Raw genomic sequence first — 25,752 nt, 5'->3', positions numbered from 1 at the left:
AAAGCGAATGGGGTTTGGTGCAATTATTTTAGAATTGTTCGCAATAACCGAAATATTGCCGGTCCCGCCCAAAAGATTCACCTAAACATAAAAAGATTTAGGATGTCGGAGATGTTTTACTATTTACATCTAGATGACAAAAAAGGATCAGTTGGGTAAGTTTAACAGTCTAACTTCTTTGAAAATATATATTAAATTTTATGAATATATTTGAATTTTTAATTATTAATAAAAAAAATTAGATAAATTTATCGGAAATGTATATTTTATTTTTTAATAAAAATTTTCATTAACAATACTTATTTTATTTTATCAGTTAATTTTTCATTAATAAAGTTTTCTAATAATTACGAATCTTAAATTTCTACAATAATTTAAAATGTTTATTATCAATAGATTTATCTATTGATAAATATGTGGATAAAAAAATAATAATTTTTTTTGTCTAAAATATGCTTTGCTCCTAAGACTAAAATAAAAAAAATGTCTAAGTTTTTGAAAAGATGAAGATGCGATAAAGAGAAAAAGAATGTCATTTTTTAACAACTAACTTGACATAAGGATTCTAGCTCACTCACTCAGTTAGAGATTTTCGGACGGAAAAGTGTTACTGAGCATTTTTTTTCTTTGCAGTAATCGAGTTTTTTCTTCCTCGATGATTGGGGCGGTCACAAATTGTTGCACATCGGAGGTGTGTGCTTAAAGTTGCACTAACTTGTTGAAGCCAATAATGTCATCGCCTCGGCATAATGTAGTATGTTCGTCACAACAACTATAAATAAACAAACAAAATCACATTGTACATGTTAATTTAATTTTGGAGAACATGATTTGATTTTATTAGACATTTGTATTGATTGAGACTATGAGTGTTGAGTTGATGGAAAAGTGAAGATGAATTTTGAAAACTAAAAGAAAAAAAAATTAGGGAAGTAGAGGAAGATAAACCAAATTGTAATGTTTATTGACGAATTTTATAAATAAAATTTTTTCATCGATAATTAACGACATATTTTTTTGTCGATAATTACTGACGAACAAAAAATTATGTGGGTGAAATTTATTAATGAGAATTTTATCAATAATTTTTTTATTATTGGTAATTCGTTAGTAATTTTAATTTACTAAAAGATTTTAAGTATCAATGAAAAAATTTTAGTCATTTTGACAATATCAATTTTTCTTGTGGTGTAGGACTCATTGATATAAATGTCTATATATGTTAACATTTATGTTTGTATTGTATGATGTTTCTTTTTGGTACATTCTTTTATCTCTTCATTTTCTATTTTTTTTGTTTGTTTTAATTTTTGTTTCGGTGGATATTTTTGGGACCGAGAGACTAACCTGCTGATGTGTCTGAACCGCTCGCTCGCTTCCGGTCCCCTCTTTGACGAGGGAGGATGTACCTGCAAAAGATACTCCGACGCTCAGCGAATGATGCTTAAGTGGAACGTACCTGGCTTTCGGCCCTGGCTTTGTATTTATAATTTACCTCATGGATCCTAAGCTGATATAAACCCAACAAAATATAAACAGAATAAGATATAAACAGATTACTTCTTCATTTTCTATTTTTTTTGTTTTTTTTAATTTTTTTTTGTAATAATTATCTTAATTATTTGAGCAAATGAAGATGAGTGATGCTAAAGTGTAGAGTTAGATGGTTTGATTCTAGCTCATGTAAGTTTTTGCAAAAAAATTATTATACTTTTTAATCAGTGCAATTTACTTCTTAGTTGTACAAGACATTTTGATATTATAGTTATATTTGAAATAATTTTAATAACATGATGTATATATTTTTTAAATATATTCTTTTATATTAAATGTGTGATATTTTCTTTACTAATTGTATATTTTGAAACAAAATATTACAATATTTTTTGTCACTATTTCTTCAATAAAGTAGCGAAAAGTTAGCTAAAAATATTTTTTCCTATTACCAATTTTGTTTTAGTTTATACATTGACATTCTTTCGTAATTTTTAATACTTAAGAGGTCATTTTGAAAAAAAAATGATATTTACTTTTTTATTATTATTATAAAATAAGATTGCTTATGAAAAAAGGCATTCTTATACTTAATATATTTATTAAATATGAATCATTAAAATTGTTTTTATATTCTAATTCTAATATATTTATTCTATATACTTTATATGTTTCGGTTAGTGGGGTGGAAGTTAAGTCTTTTTATTCAAATCGTCTCCTAACTCTTAGCTCAAGTCACAAGATAGTCTTTAAATCTCCTTGTACCATTTGGTCCAATCGGATATTACCTGTAGAAAGCACTCCGACTAAGTGTTTGTCTGAATAGTTTTGCAATAAATGTGTAGCAAAAGTAGTCAACAATCTGAATATCAAACCTGTATTTATAAATTGTAATGGGTTTATGATTAGGACTGACCCAATTACGAACCACATATTAGTAACCTTATCTTGGTTTAACCTAATCACTCCTAATAATTAATCTTGTTTGAGTGATTGACCGATCAATTATTTTATTAATTGGTAATTAACCGTTCAATTTATGAATAATTGGACAATTATACAATATATTTTATTTATCTTATTTTCCCATGTTTACAAGGCTTCATGCAAGCCCTCACTTGTTTTATATAAACGAAAGATTAATAATTTTGAGGAGAAAAAAAAAAAGAGAAGAAAATAGCCATAATTTGAAACGTAATCATTGGTTCCTCATAAATTAGCTTTATAATTTAATATTTTATAATAATCTGAAATGTTACTTTAGTGGATTAAAAAAAAATAAAGTTTCCATTAATATTCTAAAAGAATAATTTTAATATAATCAAGGTCCGCTGCGAAAATTAACAAATGAAAATGCACTGACCATTAAATTTTAGTGGCAGACACTCCTTATACGCAAGGATTTGCCAACTGTTTATTGTAATAATTAAAATTCAATTACTTTGCTCAGTTGAGATTGAGATGGATGAGCAGACCCATATTTCAGTAAAAGGAGTTTGTGAATGTTGTTTACCGAATAATTTTGTTTTTATATTTTGAAAAATATTAAAAAATATGAAAATATATTAGAAAAATTACAGAATATAAAAAGAAACTATTGTAATAAAAATGTTACTTTCCAAAATATTGAAACATAAAATAGTGTGCTAGAATAATGGTAATAATATATCACTAATACAATATTAACCTTTCACGTTATATAATTTTCGTTGTACAAATAGGAAACCTCGAAAAAAATAAAAAAAATGTGTGGAGATATTTTGTAAATATATAAAATTTGTTTACATCGGATTGGTTGTGTAAAATTGTTTAAATTAGGATTTTTCACCTTTTTCCTTTGGTGCAATTTCTTCTTTTCCATTATTGTTTTGTGCTTTTAGGTGACAAAGGGCCTGCAAGGGTGTTTTTGGACGTTTTGCACACCTTTTTGTGGTATAAATAATTAATTATTATAATTAATTATTATTTTTAGATGTATTTATTATATAAATATTAAGGCCACTAAACCTGCTCATAAGTAACTAAATTGCAATCACTAAACATGTTTATAACTATACTAAGAATATATGCCCTAAAAATAATTACTAACATTAATAATAAGTAGTAGTAAATAATCATAATAATAATATTTTACTATTTCAATATCAAGTTAGAGCATGAAGATTCAAATGTCTAACTTAAGAAGAAAAAACTCAAATTATATTTTTCTCAATACTTTGTAAAAATGTTTATTAATTTTACTGATAGAAACCTCGTTACGAATAAAATGATAATTACCTTTAATATATTCCATTCTTTCATAAAATTACTCCAAATTACTAAGCAACTATATAAACTATTTTAATTCACATGTCATCACCGTTCTAAATGGATATTCACCTTCTAAAAAATAGAGAGATAATTGGTTGTTTTAAAAAATTTCAATATATTAACGAAGGACTACCATATGCTTAGATATTTCAGTCTTGCTATATGTGTCTTTAAAACATACATGACATATTAATGATGGTTAGAGCTGTCAAATGAGCTCATTTAATAAGATTTGGTCATAGCCCATGAGGTTAGGGCCAAAAAAACCCACAGAGCAAAAAAACTCTTTATTAAAAAAACCCACAGGGTTAAAAACCCCTAAAGCCCTATAGGCCAGGGCCAGCCCATGGGCTTTCCTTTTTACAAAATTTAATGTCCAGAAACATAATATCATCATACAAGTAATCACAAATCATATATATTTTTTATCCAGCTTTCATTTTATCTTTGTTAGTAATAACTTATAACCATAATTGATTCATGTGTAATTATATTTTTTTACCAATAAAATTAATTTTCTACTTCATAATTGTTTCTATATTAATTAGTTTAATAATAATGCTTTTATACAATTATTCCTTAATTTCCAAATTTTGTTTTGATAATTTTTTATCTTAATTTTGGTTTCTTAATTTGACGGTTCAGATATATCCACATAAAATAGGTTTAAAAGTTAAAAAATTTAATTTAATTTGTAAAATTTTGATGGACTAACGAATTTATTTATAGATGGTAATCTATTTTGTCACTAGTTTAAATTAATATCATTAGATTAAGATTTGTGATCAAAATTACATTATTTTTAATTGGTGTGAACATGTTAAAATTTTGACTTAATAACTTTTTAATTTTTTTAATTTTCCAAATTTAATAAAATTAATATTTATTATTTTTAAAGTTATATAATTCTTTAAAAAAAATTTATGAAACGTATAATTTAGTCATTTACATCAATTTATATATTTTTATGTCTTTTTCATATATTTTATATTATATTCATTTGTTTTTTTTATTAGTTTCTTATTAAGAGACATTGATGTAATTTATTTATTATTATAATTATTATAATTTTTATTTATTTTATATGTTAATAATTAAATACAATAATAATTTTAATTTTAGTATTATAAATTATAACATTATATTTATTTAAATATATTGTATCTATTATTTAATTATTTTTTATTACAATCGGCTTAGAAAAAAAAATCTGATTTTATAACCAATAGGATTACATCTAGATCTTGTATACTAACATATATGATATTTATAACAATTTTTCCTAACAAGGATTTTCACTAAAAAGTTAGTTCTTTTATTATGTGAAATTAATTTTAAACTTTATAAAGTTTGTGGTTTAATTTTTTAATGTATATATATCTATACAAAACATTCAACAAAAGAATTTTATACGACAAACTATAAAAAATAAAATTTTTACACCGATATTAAAAATTCATCCAATCAGTAGATTTGAATTTAAAATCTATCCATAATTAATATTTCAAATATTTATATAGATATCAGAATTCGATTATTGAAAAATCAAAATTTCAATTGTGTTACTTTTATAATTTCTTTTTTGAAATTTTTTTCATTTTCTTTTAAATAAAAATAATAATAAAAATTTTCTTTTTTAAATCTCCAAAATAATAAAATTATATATTTAAAATATACTTATAATTAAAAAATATTTTTAAATAACTTTTTATAAAATTAATATTTATACATTTATATTTAATTAAAAAGATATTAAATATCATGTAAATTTTGGAAATTATTGAACTTGTAAAGTAAATAAAAGAAATAACTAAAAAAACATTAAAAGTGAATTAATTTAGTTTGGGGGCTAGCTCCATCCTAACCCTACCCCAACCCACTTTATGTGAGACTTTAGGGGTTGGGGCTTTTAAAAAACCCCCTATTAAGTGAGCTAAAAAATTGGGGTTTAATTTTAGAAGGGATCAGAGTCAACCCATGGGTTAGGGGCTCAAATGACACCTCTAGTGATGGTAATGGAAAACATGATAAACATTTCATCGGCCCGCGAGAGCAAAGTGTGGGTTGGTCTATTTCATCTCGCAGGCTATGCTATTTTTTTAATATTATTTATATGTGAAATATGATTAAATATTTTTATTTATTATTTCATCAATATCATATATTTAATGGTGGACACTTAAATTTTGTTCCATGATTAACTTTAGTATTTTTTTTTCATATGTTTCCATATTTGCTTGTAATAAATAATAAATAATTAGTTTTTAAATTTTTTATATAATTATTATATTTACAATAAATATTTATTTTTAATTTATACAGTTCAGTATGCAAATATTCAACTAGCTCAGATCTATTAACCCACAAGTCTTATATGAGATAATTCGTTTCAATCAATTTTTTAGAACCAAAATGAAACTATTTGACTGTATTATCATCCGTATAACATATTTATTGTTTATACCAATCAACATCGTTATTAGTGATGATGAAAATATTAATATAATTTAAAAAATAAATAAATAAATAAAATCATATTGTTATTAATGTTTTTATATAAATAAATAATATCAATTTTAAAGATAAATGTTATTTATAGATAATTGATCTTTTATATTTATTTTACTGATTATAAATTATTTTATTTTAAAAGCATATTTAATACAATTGACTTCCAAGTCAATCTAGGTTGTGTCTGACAAAAAAAATCTGTGAACACGAGTATCTGCGAGTAAAATTCGTAACGGATATTCGCAGATAATAGCGGATATTTTAATATCTGCTTCTAAACGGGTAGGGTAGCGAGTATTTTAATATCTGCTTCTAAACAGGTCGGATAGGGATAATATATTATTCGACCTCCGGGTACCCGTTACCTGTAAAAAATAAATAAAAAAATAATTTATATATATTTTACTTAAATTTAATTAAAAATAAAATAAAATTATATTTTATTATGTTAAATTTAATTGAAATTAAATTTTAATTTATATTTAATTTAATATATATTATATTATATATAATTTTTCTAATTTTATTTAAATTTTATTTTTAAAATGTATAAAATATTTTGTTTTTATTTTTTGTGGATATCTGTAGTATCTGCGAGTTTTAAAATATCTGTGAGTATTTTCTAAACGAATACCCACGCGGGTAGCAGGTCGAATAACGAGCACAGTTTTATCCGATGGGTCGGGTTGTGGATAAGAATTGTCTTACTCGACCCGTTGTCATCTCTAGTTGGATCTACTTTTTTTTTTTACGTGTATTTTTTATATTTGTTATCATTTGTCATGACAATTATTAGGTCTAATTAATATTTTTATTTAAATCTCTGTTTTATTATTATTATTTTTATTATTATTTACTTTTTTTATTGATTTTTCTAACATTCTTAGAAAGAAAAATAATTTATTTTAGTTTTATTCATTATTATTTTTGTTATTACAACAGTCAGAGATAAAATTATATAATATATCTGTTATGAATATATTTAAATTACTTTCATGTGTATAAGAAGTTTACATGTGAATTGTTTTTTTGACATGCAATATATTTAATTACCAATAGTAATACAATAAAAATGAATACATAATTTAGTATAGTTGTAACTATAAAACAATCACACTTTTAAAAGATTGTTCTTCTTTTATGTTCTTGAACTCATTAGTAATTGAATCAGAATTAAAATTTTTAGTTCTTTTTCAATGTAAATAATTATATTGTTGAGAAGAAATTTATAATTCATTTTATTTTACAATCTTGTTTTTATGATTTTTATTGTAGAATACATTCTGCTATGGCCATAAAAACAAAAAGAGTTTAAATAAGTTGAATTAAATGATCAATGAAGTAAAATATCTTTGATTTTCATGTTATTGCAAGATTGAATTTGTCATGTGTTTGTTTTCATGGATAGTTCTTCTTTTATCACTTTTAAATGATAAATTTATTCTTTTATTTTTCATCAATATACCTATGTTTTAAAAAAATATAAAACTAAAAGATAATTTATCATAATCTAATAAAAAATTGAGGACATAAATACTAAAAAAAAATATGATAATCAAACCACAATTAAAAATAGGTTATGAAAAAAAAATACATTGTTCATTAGTTTTTCTTCTATATTCATAAAAAATAAATATACAAAATATTTATGAGATAAAAAATATTATTAGCTATTAAACTAATGTTTCACTATCAAGTAATAAGAGATAATTACTTATTTCCCTTTTAAGAATGGAAGAAAGCATATAAGAAATGAAAGGAAAAAATAATGAGTTTGTGTTTAACTTTTTTTTTCATAAACAAAAGAAAACAAAATAGAATGGGAGAGAAGTGCAATGTGTAAGAAACTTAAAAGATAATGGAAAACAAAAAAAATATCTTATTAATTTTTTATACTTTATTATGTTTGATTTTGTATTTTATTATTTATTAACATTAAATGTTATGCTTTATAAAATAAATAACAAGATAAATAATTTAATTTCCATTAATTCCTAATATATACTCTTATAATTTAAAACATTTGAAAAGATCAAAATTTCATATACTACATATAATTTAAAAGTTTTCAAAAAATAAAATTTTCATATACTAAAAAATTCAAAAAATTTGGGGAGCCATGGCCATCCCTAGTCCCTTCAATGATTTGCTATTGACTTTGTGTTTTTATCTGTTTCAATCCAAGTTATTTCTACTTCTTTTCTCGTTTATTTTTTATCTTGTATTATTATTTTTTGTTATTATAATTTTTGGGTTTGATTAATATTTTTATATCTATATCTGACTTATTATTCTTATTTTTATTATTATTATTATTATTATTATTATTATTATTTTATTTTTCTTTTTCTTTTGTCTCTGCTATGTGAAATGAGATATTTTGATTGAAGTGTGACATTTGAAAGATACATATCTATTCTTTTTAAGTTTATTTATATAATTTAGTTTTAATATAATTTTTATCATCAAATACTTATAAAGGTCATTTTAATGCATATGAATATTTTATCTTGAGTTTTTTTCTTTTGGAATTTTATTCAGAAAAATCATGTATGTGCATTTTATTCTTTAGTTTTCACATTTTATTATTTGTTTAAAATAAACGGTTTTAAGGACAGAAAGCATTTACATATAAGTAATTGTTTAACTTTACAGGCCATGACAAGTAATTGTGCAAAATATTTATCTAATAAATTGCTAAATAAAGACATTAGTGCCTGAAAGTCGTTTTACTGTGGTTAAAAAAAGTTTTTCTATTCATCAGTCAACAGTGTAAAAGGTTTTTACTTTTCACTTTTTATACGAATACTAGTTAAAATCACAACTAATATAAAAAATCTTACGATAAGAAAATATGTCATCTATAAACAAAATAGAAAAATCTATTTACCAGTGACCCTTATTGAATGGTCTTTTCCTAATCATTCTACATCCAATAGTTTTAATAGATTAATGTATTATTTTCTATACAAATTGTGAATCCAATCAATAAAGAAAGTTTTATAATATTTATAATTACGTCACTTTATTAATTATATATCAAATAAATTATAATCAATATAAAAATCGTCATAAAAATATATTTTGTACTAAAAAGTTATATAAATTTAACTTAAAAAATTGTAAATATAGATTTATATTATTCATACAACTACATATACATTATATTTTCCATCCATTATAATCTTAAATATGTGTAATGTTTCTATCTTTTTCTCACGTTATAAATTTTTGTACAGATTAATTTCATACAATTATGACATTATAATAACGAAATGGTGGAATAGGCCATTAAAAAGGCAGGTTCTTCTAGAAGGCATTTTCTTCCTGCACTTTTTGTAAATCTTATGCATATAAAAGAAACTATGTTTTTCCTCTTTTTAGTAAAAAATAATTTTTAAATTATACAAGCTAGATTGGAAGTCTTACATCGACTAGAGATAAAGCTAAATTATAATATATAACTGAGGTGCAAACCTCATATTACACGTATGTTTTGTGGGGTTGAGTTAGGCTTTCAGTCCACTTTCCAACATGTTATTAGAGTTATGGTTAGAGTTAGCGATACTTCTTGTTTCTTGGACATTTCTATCCCACCCATTGTCGGACTACTATTGGACCACTCATCTTACAAGTAGGTTTTGTGAAGATGAATTAGGCTTAAAACCCACTTTCTAACAGACTTTGATAAAATGACACACTTAGTGAAACATAGTTTTTATAAAAGGAGAATAAAAAATAATATATTAAATGAATGTATAAACGTGTGAAAATATATTTTTCATTATACAAATGTAAATTGGGAGTGAAAATTGATTTGCAAAAGGTGAAGAAAGTTATGAAAAAAAAAATTAAATTACATAATTCAGAAGGTATTTTGATTTCAGATAATAAGAAAATAATTTTCTTATTTTTATATTTTATAAAGTATATTTTTCAGAAAAAAAAATTAAATTACCAAAATGCGAAGCCCTGGAAAGGGATAATGCAAGAGGGGAAGGCATCACGGGTGACTAAGATTCTTTGCAACCAACTTAACTAGAAGACACAAATGCAGTAGAAAATTTAGGTGGCCTTTTAAAAGACAAAACCAGCATCTTTGAAAGTCCCGTTCTTGCTCAAACCAAACTATGTGACGCATAAATAAACAAATATTCTACAACTTTGTTTAATGCACAAACTAGGTCACTAACTTTATTATACAAATTCCGTTGTTTCATTCGTTAGCCAGATGTCAAGACTGAAATGCAATATGAAGCATCAATCTTATAAGAATATTCTATATTACACCAAATTGCCATTCAAATGGTTGATGTTTACACAGTAATTATAAAAATTACAACCATAGCTTATATAGAAAGAAAAGATAATTATATAATTGATGATAGGCTCCTTCACATTGACTTATATAGCAGCACGATCCCAAGTAAAGTACAATACAAGGTGCTAGCTTGAGAATAGAAAAATGGTGATGAGTTTATCATTTTCTTCGGTGACAGTAAAGCCTTTTTCCATGAGTGTGAGCAATAAGAAAGCATGTCGTAGCAGAAGAAGATTTAGTGTTACAAGGTCAGAAATAACCGTGGCTCCCAATCCCCAGCAGAGAAGGCAATTATCGAAGCAAGGATTTCCTCTAACGGATTTACACGTACAAGAGGTTGTTCACAGGCAGACTCAAATTATTAGTCCTTGTAGCAAGCCTAATATACAGTTTCATTCAACTTTTCTGAATGACGCCTATGAAATGTGCAGAAATATCTGCGCCGAATACGCCAAGACCTTCTATCTAGGTATTCTAGATTCTTTTCTTACTTGCAGATTGTTTCAATTAACATGTTTCTTGTGTGATTTACCTGGCTTGACTATAAACAGGAACCTTGCTTATGACGGAAGAAAGACAGAAAGCTATATGGGCAATTTATGGTAAGAAAAAAATAATTACATGACAATACTAAAAGATAGGAGAAAATTGAAAACAAGGAGGTTGTTTTGGCATGGTGAAACCTTTAGTGAAACGGTAGCTTATTCTCTCTCTGCAGTTTGGTGCAGGAGGACGGATGAGCTGGTTGATGGTCCTAACGCTGCGTATATGAGCTCTGCTGTTCTTGATAGATGGGAAGATAGATTGCACGACATTTTCAATGGGCATCCCTATGATATGCTTGATGCTGCTCTTACTGATACCCTCTCCAAGTTTCCCTTGGATATCAAGGTCATTAATTACTCCTTATGTTATCATCATGAATTACATATTCATGACTGAGATCTATCTGATGAATTCTACTCCTCTGCTGCACTAATTACAGCCTTTCAGAGACATGATACTAGGAATGAGAATGGATACGAGGAAAGCTCGCTACAACAATTTCCAGGAGCTATATCTTTATTGTTACTATGTGGCGGGAACTGTTGGCTTAATGACTGTTCCAATAATGGGTATCGCACAGGAGTCGGTTGTCCCTGTACAAAGTGTATATGATGCTGCACTATATCTGGGTATAGGAAATCAACTCACCAACATTCTTAGAGACGTGGGAGAGGAGTAAGTTTCTCGTAATTACTATATTATTACATGTAAAAATAAAACCGATATATTACTTCATGACCTTACTGTTTTAATCAGTGCATTAAGAGGTAGAGTGTATCTTCCCCAAGACGAACTAGCCCAGTTTGGATTATGTGACAAGGATGTGTTTTCAAGAAATGTGAGTGAAAGATGGAGAAAGTTTATGAAACATCAAATTACGAGGGCAAGATTCTACTTCAACCGGGCAGAAGAAGGAGTTTCTCAGCTTGAAAAGGCCAGCCGTTGGCCGGTAGGTGAACCTGCATGTTATTGTATTGGTACGCTGAAAGAATAATGCATTTTGTCATCCCATATTCCACTAAATGAAATTCATGCAAATAGCATAGAAAAGCTAGGATAGCTTAGGATTGCCATGCATACAAACATGAAGTTGCTCTGTTATTGTTAAGAGAATTAAGAACGTAAAGTCCCTGAAAATAGTTTAGACATATTGTATCATATGCTGATTATTCTCCGTGTGTGGTATGCAGGTTTGGTCCTCGTTAATATTGTATCGTAAGATCCTAGATGCAATTGAAGACAACGACTACGACAATTTGACTAAACGAGCTCATGTGGGACGAGCTAAGAAATTTTTTACGTTGCCTGAAGCTTACACTAGATCTCTTTCAAATTACAAAACGAAATTTCGTCCTTCTTTGACAAGGCTTATTTAGCAAACTGGTATCCTGAAATTGTTTGTATGCCAAATACGTACCCAATGACATATACTTGGCTTCCTTGTACAGACAATTGGAAAGAAAGTACTGAAATAAATTCTAAACCAATATGAATGCGTGTCCTTTGCAACCGTCAACTTCCACGATGATGCAACATTTCCACTTTTCTTTATCCTCACAAACACAACATCAATCAACAATATAAGTATTTTTTTAAGCTTTTCAACTAATACGTATAGACAAAGGATTTGCGGACGCATGAAGTAAGTTGTAGCACGTTTTACCAAAATTTTGATGCCTGGAGCTACTTTAGAATGTCTGAAGCAAAGGGCAATGACATGCCAAATTGTCAATGGGTATATATTGTGGTAAGTTGACTAGCTAGCCTGTGTTCAGAATTACCACGACCACCTACTCCAAAGAATGAAAGGCAGAACAACAATCATCTATTTCAGGTGTAACACTTGTATATCATTTAGACTGTATTGTAGCCAGGAAGTTTAAAGGAAATTATCTTACCTATAATATCTCTTGACTTGTGAGCGTCCTTAATGCGTAACTTGAGCGCTTATGTAAAATTGAGTGGCTGTCAACGCATCAACTTTCTATCTTAATGGAAAAGTTTTTTTGACACCTGACTTTTTGTCTGTGGGTATCAATAACACGAGTCCATGACACTGAACTGGAGCATGCATCTGACTAAACACAGAAAAATCAAGTTAGCAATAATTAATTAAAACATTCCAAGAAACTAAGTTCCTCTGCGACATTTGGTAGGACACTTGAGCGGCTTCAACTAAAAGACCCCAACTTAAGTACATCTGCAATAGCCCATTTTGAAGGACGACAGAGGAGACAATTGTGAGAGTGGAGTTGTTGCAAAAGTTGGGATTTAGAAGGATGTTTGAGAAGAAGAGAGAGCGAGTGTTGTGGGTGTTTAGTTTGGAAGAGGACGAAGGAGGTGCGTTAATGGACGCAGAAAACGGTGATAGATGGTGATGGTGTACATGGTAATCGCTGCTACAACTACAAAACTTGAAAATGAAAGAGGGTCTTTAGTTTCAAGAAGGGCATGTCCATAACCAAAACAATGGTCGTTGACTTGGCAGGGTATAAAATAAATGTAAAATAAAATCATTTTAAATACTGTATACTTTTAATTATATAAGTTGAGATAAATAAATAAATTTAACTTATGAATGGAGGTTGATTCATTTTACTTTTGGAAAAAATGACTGTGAAATTTTATTTTTACCCATGATATTTTAACAATTTAATTCATATATTTGAAACGGTATAGGATAAGATGTCGTAAAAAAATTATAAAAAAAAATGGTTAAAAAGACATTTTTCATTTTTTTTAGTACACGGACAACAAATCAAATGTAAAGGGTGTATGGGGTGGAATTTCAGTGAGGCCTATTGGTCTTTATAGGTAAGCAGCAGAGACAGATAGAGAATAGAGATAGAGATGTTCCATACATGACAAGACCAAACCAACGATTAGTAAGCATAGAGCTGATTGAAGATGTGCACGGTATCAGGTTCTATCCTTCTGCTTCTGTGCTATCCTTCATCTTCTTCTTCAATATCACTTGTTTGTTGTTATTCCAATACCATAGCCAAAAAGAGGGTTGGGAATGGCATAAGCCATTTAAGTGCGGCCACCGCCACTTGTGCTATGGCTAAAGATGTGTGGAGCCGAACATGTGGATCTGCTTGTTCCTCTCCCATTCCCAGGGAAGGTGGCCGCAGAAGGCAACAACAAGGTACGTGCTTGGACCGCAGTGTGGACATGGAAGAGTTATTAGCGGCAATTGGGGAGACCCAGAACGAGGATGAACTGTATGCGGTGATGTCCCCCTACAGCGGGAGGCAGCTGTCTATTCGCTTCATGGTTTCCCTGCTCTCCCGCGAGCCCGATTGGCAACGCACTCTTGCCCTTCTCGATTGGATAAACGAAAAGGCCCTCTATTCCCCTTCCCTCTTCGCCTACAACGTCGTCCTCCGCAACGTCCTTCGGGCCAAGCAGTGGCACCTCGCCCACGGCCTGTTCGACGAAATGCGCCACAAGGGCCTTTCCCCCGATAGGTACACCTACTCCACCCTCATCACTTCTTTCGCCAAACACGGCTTGTTTGATTCTTCTCTCTTTTGGCTCCAGCAGATGGAGCAAGACAACGTTTCCGGCGACCTTGTCCTCTACAGTAATTTGATCGACCTTGCCCGCAAGTTGTGCGATTATTCCAAGGCCATTTCCATCTTCACCAGATTGAAAGCCTCTACCATTACCCCCGACCTCATTGCCTATAACTCCATGATCAATGTATTTGGAAAAGCCAAGCTCTTCCGCGAGGCTCGCCTTGTTCTTCAAGAGATGGCCGACAATGCTGTTCAACCCGACACCGTCAGCTATTCCACTCTTCTTGCCATCTACGTTGACAATCAAAAGTTTGTTGAAGCGCTTTCTCTGTTCTCTCAAATGAATGAAGCCAAATGCCCGCTTGATCTCACCACCTGTAACATCATGATTGATGTTTATGGCCAGCTTCACATGCCCAAGGAAGCGGATCGCCTCTTCTGGAGCATGAGGAAAATGGGGATTCAACCCAATGTGGTTAGCTACAATACGCTCTTGAGGGTTTATGGAGAGGCTGAGCTATTTGGGGAAGCCATCCACCTGTTTCGCTTGATGCAGAGTAAAGATGTACCGCAGAATGTTGTCACTTACAACACTATGATTCATATCTATGGTAAGACCCTTGAGCACGAGAAAGCTACCAATCTCGTTCAAGAAATGAAGAAAAGGGGTATTGAACCCAATGCCATCACTTACTCGACCATAATATCCATTTGGGAAAAGGCAGGCAAACTGGACCGCGCAGCTATCTTGTTTCAAAAATTAAGGAGTTCAGGAGTTCGAATTGACGAGGTTCTTTACCAGACAATGATTGTAGCCTACGAGAGGGCAGGTTTAGTTGCTCATGCCAAGCGTCTGCTGCATGAGCTTAAGAGACCGGACAACATTCCCAGGGAGACTGCAATTGCAATTCTTGCCAGAGCTGGTAGAGTTGAAGAGGCTACCTGGGTTTTTCGTCAGGCTTTTGATGCTGGAGAAGTTAAAGATATATCTGTGTTTGGGTGCATGATTAATCTTTTCTCTAAGAACAAAAAGTACAGCAATGTCGTTGAAGTGTTTGAGAAGATGAGACAGGTTGGATATTTTCCTGATTCTGATGTTATTGCTCTCGTGCTGAATGCTTTTGGAAAGCTGCGTGAATTTGATAAAGCAGATGCTTTATATAGACAGATGCACCAGGAAGGGTGTGTTTTTCCAGATGAAGTTCATTTCCAGATGCTGAGTCTATATGGTGCAAGAAAGGATTTCATGATGGTAGAGTCATTGTTTGAGGAGCTGGATTCAAATCCTAATGTCAATAAGAAGGAGTTGCATCTTGTTGTTGCTAGCATTTATGAGCGAGCAGATAGACTTAACGATGCTTCCCGAGTCATGAATAGGATGAACCAAAGAGCAATCAGAAGTCACGATCATACTTAGTAGTGTGTATCCGCCTTCCCCTCTGTAACTTGTTGATGACCATTCTTTTAGCCCTAAAATGATCAGAAAACCTCTCATATTAAGTGTCATGTATATATGTAATATTCACCAAGACGCATATTCGGAATAGCAGCATCCTGGGAATTAATCATTGCAACTCTGGCTTATTTGCAATCTTCATTTTTTAATGTGTCCTTTTGGATTGTCTTTTAAAATGTTCTTGATGCCTCTTCTCTACTGAAAGTGGAGCCGCTCTTTCTGCAAAAGTATGACTGTGTTTCTCTGCGGAAATCATGGCTGTGCTTAGGAAGGCGCTACAAAGTTATTTGTGCTGGAATTTCGGTTTTGTTAGTCAGACAGACCATTTACGATAATTTTTATTAATTGAGCATGGGGAGTTTTTTTCTTTTTCCTCTATTACATTCTTGGAGGTGATGATATGTTGATGCAGCTTACTATTTATTTTTGAAATACAACATTATGTTGTTATAGAATTACTATTTGTCTAAGAATAGTTAACAGAATTTAGAATTAAATTGCCTATATTATGAGTAAATTTTCAAATACTTTAATTATAGTTATAAGAGAGAAAAGGGTTTGACCGAAAACCTAACTTATAAGTTGATTAGTAGACTATCACTAGCTTTCCATCTTATAAGCTAGTTTATTATTGATTTTAAAATGTTTAGTAAAATCAAGTGATAAAATTTATATTTTTAAGAAAATTATATTATTATTTAATTATGTGTTTCTAAATAACTAATCTTTTTACTATTTCTATTTATTTTAAAATTGTTATGTATTTTTTATTTGAACCGATTATTTTATTTAAATAAATTGATTTAATGAATATTAATTGAATTTTATTTGTGTTTATTATTATCATTTTTTTTATTTCTCAATTTAAACTAATACTGTATTGAGTTTTTTTTTCATAATATTTCAATGATTGAATAGCGAAAATAAAAATACTTTATATATAAATATATATATATATATATTATTGTACCCATTATTTATTTTATTGCTTTTACTATTTCATAAAATTTATCTTCATTTAGATATTTCACAAGATTTATTTATGAAAGAAAGACTGTAATCTGTAACTATATTTACTATGGTTATAATAGTTAATTTTGATTTCATATGGGTTAATGATTTTCATTTTATGACTATTGTATTAAGAAAATGGCTTAAATGCTTGTTTGGTCCTCATGTTAAGAGTTGGATTTCTGTTTAGTACGCGGTTTTAAAAATGAAGACATTGGGTCCTATGTTGAGAGCAACGACGTTAAGTCAACTTGTTCCTTCTCTGTGGATGTTATTCATATATTTTTCATAACATAGGACTAATGTCTTCATTTTTAAAACCGCTTACTAAACAGAAATTCATCTCTTAACATGGAGACGAAGTAAACATTTAACCCTAAAAAATTGACCAATAACAAAGTGATAAAAAATATCTATACATCATGAACTGAACCACATAAAGATATGTTAATAATGATCATTTTATTAATAATAATACTAATAATATGATTAATAATTATAACCATAACAATATTATTATAATAATCATAATTATGATAATTTAAAATAATAATAATAATTTAAATAGTAATAATAATAATCATTTCTACAAAATAGACAAATTAGTTATCTTCGACTTGTTTTTATTAAAACATTTTTTTAACCATTATATTAATCAAATAATACAATTTCATAAATTTTTCACTCAATGTTTTGTATATTTTTTATTTTTCTTTTAATTCAAATAACTTACTTTTTTTAAAAATAATTATTGATCACTTCCTCAAGTTTATCCTCTACTAAAAGTATCAGAAATGAATTAAAGGTGAGAAATTTTAAATTTAAAAATGTTAGATGTTAATTAAAAATGACTGTAAAAAACAAGAGTGAAATGGAAAGGAAATTAGTGAAGAAGAGGGTTAGGGGGATTAGCAGAGTTTAGGCAGTAAAAAATTTATGCTAATATCGGTGACTGGAAGACAACTAAGAATAGAATGGAATAGTAAGTTGAGATTTACAGCAGCCTCAGCCGCAGCAGCAGCCGCAAAGCAGCGTATCGCATCTCATCAGGTAGGGTTGAAAGCCTTCATTTGAACTTTGAAGCTTAAACAGAAAGAGCCTTTTATTTACATTCATACGTTATAAATAAAAAAATAAAAATGGAAAAAGAAAAAAAAAAGAAAATAATGTGAAATAAGGGAGAGAGAGAAGGCGCATTCTTAGGCAGAAAAGATATTTTTGTATCTATCGCATCCAAGTTTGAAGGCGTGTTGTGTGTGGCGTTTAGGGTTTCTTCATCCTCGTCAACGATCGTCTACACTTGAGGGTTTTAGTCTTCCCAATACAGACAGGTAGGTAGGTAGGCAGGTTGTTTCTCTTCTCTATGCTCTTCTATCTCACTCATTCATCCATTCGATCATTCACCTCCTCTCTCTGCACCATTGTTATGTAATGTGATTGTTTCAATTGCAGGCTGGGGGCGTGAATCGTGATCCTTTGGAAGGAAGCACACTACACAGGGCAAGCATGCCAACATCGTGGGCTGATTTGGCTGCGAATTCCGCCTCTGAAAATGCGGGAACATCCAACTCCACAGCTCCGACGCGGCCTGTTTATGTGCCTCCGCATCTGAGGAACCGTGCAGCATCAGCATCAGCATCAACGGAATCCCCCCCTGCTCCGCCCAATGTGAGTTCTAATAATAATGTCGGATCACGGTGGGGTGCGCCCAGAAACGGTTGGGGGAACAGAACCGGTGTTTGGGATCGGCGGGAAGTGAACCCCTTCGAAGATCAGGAGGATGCAGCTGAAGAGGGAGCAGCAGCTTCTGGCGAGGAGCAGGGAAACATGGGAATTAATTTTGATGCTTACGAGGACATTCCCGTTGAGACGACCGGTGAAAACGTGCCCCCACCTGTGAATACTTTTGCGGAGATTGACTTGGGCGATGCTCTTAATCAGAACATTAGACGCTGCAAATATGTTAAACCAACGCCGGTCCAGCGGCATGCCATACCCATATCCCTTGGCGGACGGGATTTGATGGCTTGTGCGCAGACTGGTTCCGGAAAGACTGCAGCATTCTGTTTCCCTATTATCAGTGGCATTATGAGAGGTCAAGGGCAGGCCCCCCTGCGGCCCCCTCGCGGTGCCCGTACAGTCTATCCACTTGCCCTTGTTCTCTCGCCGACTAGGGAGTTATCCGTGCAAGTCAGTACTTTCTTATTATATACACTCTTCATCTCACATGCTTCCTCTCTTTTTGATTCCCTCCACTGCTCTGCCCATCTATACACTCTCCATCTCACATGCTTCCTCTCTTTTCGTTCCTTTCAGATACTTGAAGAGGCTAGGAAGTTTTCATACCAGACAGGGGTCAGGGTCGTTGTTGCCTATGGTGGAGCTCCTATAAACCAGCAGGTCTTCAATCCTTGTTCTTTCCACAATTGAATATTAATATGTTGATTTACATGTTGGCATAGGTCCTAACTAAATATAATTTTCCAGCTACGGGAACTTGAGAGAGGGGTGGACATTCTTGTTGCAACTCCAGGAAGATTGGTAGATTTGCTGGAGAGAGCTAGAGTTTCATTGCAGATGATCAAATATTTGGCCTTAGATGAGGCAGATAGGATGCTGGACATGGGTTTTGAACCACAAATAAGGAAGATTGTAGAACAAATGGACATGCCTCCACCAGGTGCCAGACAGACTATGTTGTTCAGTGCCACATTTCCAAGAGAGATACAGGTTTAATATTCTCTATGCTGGGCAGGAGGATGTGCCTAATCTTACAATTTTAGTTGTAAACTGTAATTAATCTAAGATGCTCGTTCCTCATGTTTATGTGCACCACATATTTGCATTTAGGTTTCTTTTGATCCTTAATAATTCTTTCATCTTTACTCATGGAAAGATCAGCACTATTACAATTAAGTAATTTCTATTTCAAATTTTAATTGGGATATAAATGGCAGACATCCAAGTAATCCAAATCAATATTATTTATTGGATGTATAGCTTCCTCATCTCATCGTTTAATTTTGTTGTATTTACTGTTAATATGCAGAGACTGGCCTCTGATTTCCTTTCAAATTATGTTTTTCTGGCCGTTGGAAGAGTGGGCTCAAGTACAGATTTGATTGTCCAAAGAGTTGAGTACGTTCAAGAGTCTGACAAGAGAAGTCACCTCATGGATCTTCTTCATGCGCAGAGGGCAAATGGGGTACAAGGAAAGGTATTCTCACAGTTCATAGAAAGTGTATTTTACTAGTATAAAACTTAATTTATGTGTTTTTTGCAATTAAATGTAAAGAAATTATTGTTTCTGAGGGCTTATTCAAGTTGTTTTGGACTCAAATCAGCGTCTCAATGCTGATCCATGCATGTATTTTGTCTTGGGAAGATGTTCCAGATCAATGAAATGGGGATTATGCTAAGAACGCATAGTTTTCCTGAGTTTTATGGTTGGAAGTTATTTTTTTCTTTAACTATCGGCTTCTCATGTAAGAGTATACTGGCAGACTGAAGAAGCTTTTACATTGAACATCATGATTAGTATTGTCACAGAAACTGTTTGGACCTAATTTTGATGGGTTTTTCTGGACTATGTTTGATCAATCAATCTAGTATACTTGTTTTGCATGATAATATTTAGGTCAATGCACGATTCATGTATTCTGTTGTCTAAAACTTGGAATGTCTACTCCTTTTCTGTTTGTCCTAGCAGTGCCAGATGTTTCGTACTTCTTGACAGTTACTAGTATATATTTTTGTTTCTGTGGTAAATTATATAATGGATGTTGTGTTTTCTCATTGTATGGACATGTTTATTTTCTCAAGGAAAATACTATTACTTAATTATGTAAGGCCTAGTTCATGGATGATTTTATTTTCTGCAGCAAGCTTTGACTTTAGTTTTTGTGGAGACAAAGAAGGGAGCTGATGCTCTCGAGCATTGGTTGTGTCGTAATGGTTTTCCAGCAACTACTATTCACGGTGACAGGTCACAACAGGTTAGTCTGTTGTACAATTATATCTGCTTTTGCATCTGTGTGTAGATCCAGACTAATACTTTGATTTATATTTGATGGACAAGGTCCATACTCCAGCTATTCTCATCTTTTTTTCTGCCTTAATAATGTTTGGTGCTTTCGGAAAGTAGAGTTGGACGCTTATGATTATTCATGTCTGGTGTATAGAGTTAATGTTGTGGAAAGTGGGGGGATGACATCTGACTTTCCTTGGTTTTCCTTAGGGCCTTGCATAAGACATTTTAAAAGATGGTTGTGAGTTAATGTCTTGGAAAGTTGGGGGAGGACATCTGACTTCCCTAGGTTTATCTGTGTTAGGACCTTTGTATAAAGACTATTTAAAAAGCCAGTTGTAAGTCACACGTAATAGAATAAAAGGAGAGAATGAGGAGTAAATCTGAACAATTTGATTGAAAGAGGTAACAGTTAGGGGTCATTTTTATGTGTAGTATAGATTATTTATTTTGCATTATAATATTTAAGCTCACTTGTACTTTTGGTCCCCTTGTTATCATTTCTCAAATTTGGTTCTCATATTTTTCAATTTTTGGCCCCTCTATTATTTTAGTTGTGCAATTTTGGTTCATTCGTTAACTTGACATGTAATATTTGATTGAAAGGCTTGCATGATGGTAGTCTTGTAGTGGATGTGCAATAAAGTGATATGCCTGCATTTTTATTAAATTTTGGATGTTAAGTCAGTGGGTAGATCAAAACTGTACATTTTAAAATAACGGGGTTGGTGGGACACCAAATTCAAGAAATGGCAATAGTAGGGCGATTCAGTTGTCAACTTCCGGCTATCACGCCGTGATTGCTGATAGGCGGGTGGAGTGGCCTGCTATCAAACTGTACATTTTGGATGTCTGAGCGGCTTACAGTAGGAGTGGTAGCCCAGCAAATCACTGGCAGAAGTGACTTTTGCAGCCACTCGACTATTTGGGCTGTTGATTGTGTGCTCTCTGCAGGGTAGTTTGATGGAGGACTTGTTGAATCATGCCTATTAAAGTCATTGCCTTTCTGTTCTGAAGTCTCTTCTCATCTTGCCTATTGAGAGTACTGTGGCTTGCTAAGATTGGAATTAGTATTAGTATAATAATAATAAAATGTGGACAAAATAATAAAAGAATTAAGGCATATTATACATTATAGTAAATTAAAAGCGATAGCAAAAAAATAGAATAAGCTAAATAATAAAATTAAATAATATTATAATAAGGAATGTGTATAAAATAAGTAAAAAAGAATATTAAACAATATGTATTGTTATATAAGACAAGAAAACTATATGTACTTAAAAATGTAAAAAAACATTTATATATATATATATATGTGTGTGTGTGTATATATATATATATATATATATATATTAAAAATTCAGTATAGGTACACAAACTATTCAGAATAGCTGTCGTCCCACCTCTTGCTTTAGCATTTTTAGGCGCTCTGCCCAGCTATCCATTGTTGACATATGAGAAGACTAAAAGTGGCAATGAAGCCTATATATAAAATTATTACCATCTAACTTCTCGTAATGGCATTTTTAGAGTTTGCTGCTGTGCATTGCAATCTGAGATTGATTACTATGGAGGTTATCATCGTTGTTAATCAGGAATTTTAACTTGTATACTCAGATGAGTCCGTCTACTTCCCTATCAAGAACAAGTTAGAACGCTTGAAACTCAGATGAACATGAACTCATCTAAACTTGCATGTTCGTGGGCAAGTTCTTGAATACACATACTCTTAAGATACAAACAAAGTTTCACATAAAATATGAGTTTATATACACACAAGATACCTTCCTTGGTAAGAGGCCTTTTGTAGTGGTATTAAAAGCAAATCCGTGAGAGTTTGACCCAAAGCGGATAATATTTTATCATTGTGGAGATCTATGTGTGTCGAACCTCCCTACAATTGGTATTAGAGTTGATGGTTCAAGTATGGTGACGGGCTCAGACGATGTCCTTTATTTGAGGGATTGTTAGGATACAAACAAAGTTCCATATTGGATAAAACAAGAGATGAACATGGATTTATATACACATAAGATACCTCCATTGGTAAGAGATCTTTTGGAGTGGTGTCAAAAGAAAATTCATGAGGGTTTAGCCCAAAGCGGACAATATCTTACCATTGTGGAGATCTATATATGTGTCGAACCTTCCTACGCATACCTTCTGTATTTTCTGCAAACTAAATCATCCATAATCTTTGAAATCCATAGGCATTTCTCATTAATTTAATAGGCATTTCTCATTAATTAATATGTATTTCTATCGTGGGCACTGTATTTCTATCGTGGGCAATGGTGATTAGTGGGGTTCAAAATGACTATTCTGCACATTTGTCCTCGGTAATGAATTAATTTTTTCGAATAAAGTTATCTTGCATAGTTAGTCTGAGTTTAATTTCTCTGTTTGAAGCTGAAGCTTGCAAATATCATACTGTCTCAAGGTGAAATGTTGTTGCAATCATCTTTTTTGAAATATTTTTACGTTTGTGTATCTATATGTAGGCTTATTATTTTACCATGCTTGCAGGAAAGAGAATTGGCATTAAGATCATTTAAAACTGGCAACACCCCCATTTTGGTTGCAACTGATGTGGCTGCACGCGGGCTTGATATTCCTCATGTTGCCCATGTGGTTAACTTTGACGTTCCTAATGATATTGATGATTATGTACACCGTATTGGAAGAACAGGGCGAGCAGGAAAGAAAGGCCTTGCAACTGCGTTCTTTAATGACAACAATGCATCACTAGCTAGGCCTTTAGCAGATCTGATGCAAGAAGCGAATCAAGAAGTACCTGATTGGCTCTCACGGTATGCTGCTCGCTCTTCTATTGGTGGTGGACGGAACCGTCGAACAGGAGGAAGCCGATTTGGTGGCCGTGACTTTCGAAGAGAAGGTTCTTTTAGTAGGGGTGGTTCTGATTACTACAGTACAGGAAACAACAGTGGTGGATATGGCAATTCTGGTGGTTATGGTGGAGGATATGGTCCTGGGGTAACTAGTGCTTGGGACTGATTTTCAACCCCTGATAGCATTATACAGTGTCTTAGGTATTAGGTGCAGACTTACACCTATAGGGTGATTTTTCTCCCTTTTTTGTCTTTCAAAGTTCATGTTCTTCAATTTACTTTTTTCCTTCCCGGTGTGTCAATCCAACATCATTTTGTACGGTTTATAACTCTAATCACCAAGAGAGATGTTGGTGTGTGCGGCATCATTACCAGATCAGCAGAGGTCGTGCAGTGTCAGTAGGTGTTGGCAATGGCGATTACTAACATATTACTAGGAGTTCATTTTTACAACTATCTGTACCCTTTCATTTTTGGTGGTTATTTTGCTGAGGGAAAGGTTGTAGGCTTTTATTTACAGTCGTGTCTATTTATCTCTTGATCATCTTGTGTTTCTTCACAATATATGTTGTCATTTCGAGTTTCCCCATTTTAATGGGCTAAGGTTTTGTAATATTTTAGTAGTGACTGAAATGAATGAAAATTATTCTTTCCGGATCTTTATATTTCACATTTATGTGGAAATGTTTGTTCATGGTTTTTCTTGCACGAATGCATTGATTTCTTTTCAAATAAACGTGTTAAAAGAAATATCCATACTTTGATAGTGTGTTTTCATGAAGTAATTGCGAATAGTTTTCATTTATTTAATAGATTTATTTTTAATTTTTAAAATAACATGGATTATTTGGATGAAAAAAATTAAAATATTATGAAAATTGTAAACTTTTGAAAAAGGTATTTGGAATAATTAAAATAATTACTCTTAGAAAAAGGAGAAAATTAAAATGTTATGACTAGTCACATTTTTATGTAGACATATATATTGCAAAAATTAAAATATTAAATATTATTTAAAGATTAATATTTTTTGTTATAAAATTTAATTTTAAAATCTATATATATATATATATATATATATATATATAATGTGGAACTTAGATTCTCGATACCTCTTCTCGGATCTATCGAGTAGGAGATTTATTGAAGAGATATAACACCAATGAGATTTGAGGTCAACCACATAAGATTGACACTACTCTCTACCAAAAATAATCTTAAGGCAATGAATTAATGAATCTTCGACCTTATATGATGTTCTACTTTCTCATTTTTTATTTGTATTTTGGGTTTAGCCCATATTTTTTCTATTATAAATAGAGTATTTTATATGTATATTCAACAAAGGAAGATTAATCTTATACATAGTTTTCAATACATTCAATACTTTATAATATAATTATTAATTAAATTTTCAAAAAATATAATTAAGTGAGTTTTTAGAAATAATTGTTATGTTGAAATATTTTATATAAATCTATCAAAGTTCTTTTTTCTATTTTGTTTTTTTATTATATTTGTAGTCTGCCAACATTCATTCAAGTAATTTTTATTATTTTCTTTGTTTTTCTATAAATGAACATAATTAATTTTTATATATTATTAACTTATAATACAATATAAATATTTAATAAATACAAACAGGTGAGATAGAATGTAAGAACCTAGAAAATAGAATATTAGAGTTGATAAGTGTTTTAAAA

The 25,752-nt window shown here is 30.9% G+C and overlaps 3 protein-coding genes across 10 annotated transcripts; all 3 read left to right on the top strand.

Moving 5' to 3' along the window:
* The first annotated feature begins 10,713 nt into the window (after positions 1-10,713).
* On the top strand, positions 10,714-12,705 carry LOC108320759 (phytoene synthase 2, chloroplastic). The gene is made up of 6 exons (XM_017552273.2): positions 10,714-11,105; positions 11,188-11,238; positions 11,355-11,527; positions 11,622-11,857; positions 11,939-12,131; positions 12,373-12,705. The coding sequence occupies exons 1-6, from the start codon at positions 10,781-10,783 to the stop codon at positions 12,556-12,558; spliced, it is 1,164 nt and encodes a 387-aa protein (XP_017407762.2). The 5' UTR covers positions 10,714-10,780; the 3' UTR covers positions 12,559-12,705.
* A 1,242-nt stretch (positions 12,706-13,947) lies between these two features.
* On the top strand, positions 13,948-16,277 carry LOC108320748 (pentatricopeptide repeat-containing protein At5g39980, chloroplastic). The gene has a single exon (XM_017552265.2). It carries the CDS (start codon positions 14,090-14,092, stop codon positions 16,118-16,120), a length of 2,031 nt encoding a protein of 676 aa, XP_017407754.1. The 5' UTR covers positions 13,948-14,089; the 3' UTR covers positions 16,121-16,277.
* A 1,867-nt stretch (positions 16,278-18,144) lies between these two features.
* Positions 18,145-24,741, top strand: LOC108320763 (DEAD-box ATP-dependent RNA helicase 37). 8 transcript variants are annotated; one of them, XM_017552284.2, is made up of 8 exons: positions 18,145-18,220; positions 18,438-18,501; positions 18,623-19,360; positions 19,487-19,570; positions 19,658-19,900; positions 20,220-20,387; positions 21,052-21,165; positions 23,727-24,741. In XM_017552284.2, exons 3-8 carry the CDS (start codon positions 18,677-18,679, stop codon positions 24,213-24,215), a joined length of 1,782 nt encoding a protein of 593 aa, XP_017407773.1. In that variant the 5' UTR covers positions 18,145-18,220; positions 18,438-18,501; positions 18,623-18,676; the 3' UTR covers positions 24,216-24,741. The 8 variants fall into 8 exon arrangements, with proteins under 8 accessions (XP_017407773.1, XP_017407770.1, XP_052729847.1 ...); XM_017552281.2 differs by having other exon boundaries at positions 18,148-18,220; positions 18,438-18,517; XM_052873887.1 differs by having other exon boundaries at positions 18,149-18,220; positions 18,438-18,505.
* Positions 24,742-25,752: the final 1,011 nt, after the last annotated feature.

This window comes from Vigna angularis, chromosome 2 (assembly GCF_016808095.1).
Source record: "Vigna angularis cultivar LongXiaoDou No.4 chromosome 2, ASM1680809v1, whole genome shotgun sequence".
Taxonomy (NCBI): Eukaryota; Viridiplantae; Streptophyta; class Magnoliopsida; order Fabales; family Fabaceae; genus Vigna; species Vigna angularis.
Note: the sequence above shows the minus strand (reverse complement) of the source record. Positions and strands in the feature narration are given on the sequence as shown.

Coding starts and splice junctions, on each gene's coding strand:
- LOC108320759 (XM_017552273.2), top strand. CDS start 10,781: ATGGTGATGAGTTTATCATTTTCTTCGGTGACAGTAAAGCCTTTTTCC. Junction 11,106..11,187: donor CGCCAAGACCTTCTATCTAG/GTATTCTAGATT, acceptor GACTATAAACAG/GAACCTTGCTTATGACGGAA. Junction 11,528..11,621: donor AGTTTCCCTTGGATATCAAG/GTCATTAATTAC, acceptor CACTAATTACAG/CCTTTCAGAGACATGATACT.
- LOC108320748 (XM_017552265.2), top strand. CDS start 14,090: ATGTGCACGGTATCAGGTTCTATCCTTCTGCTTCTGTGCTATCCTTCA.
- LOC108320763 (XM_017552284.2), top strand. CDS start 18,677: ATGCCAACATCGTGGGCTGATTTGGCTGCGAATTCCGCCTCTGAAAAT. Junction 19,361..19,486: donor CTAGGGAGTTATCCGTGCAA/GTCAGTACTTTC, acceptor CGTTCCTTTCAG/ATACTTGAAGAGGCTAGGAA. Junction 21,166..23,726: donor ACGGTGACAGGTCACAACAG/GTTAGTCTGTTG, acceptor CCATGCTTGCAG/GAAAGAGAATTGGCATTAAG.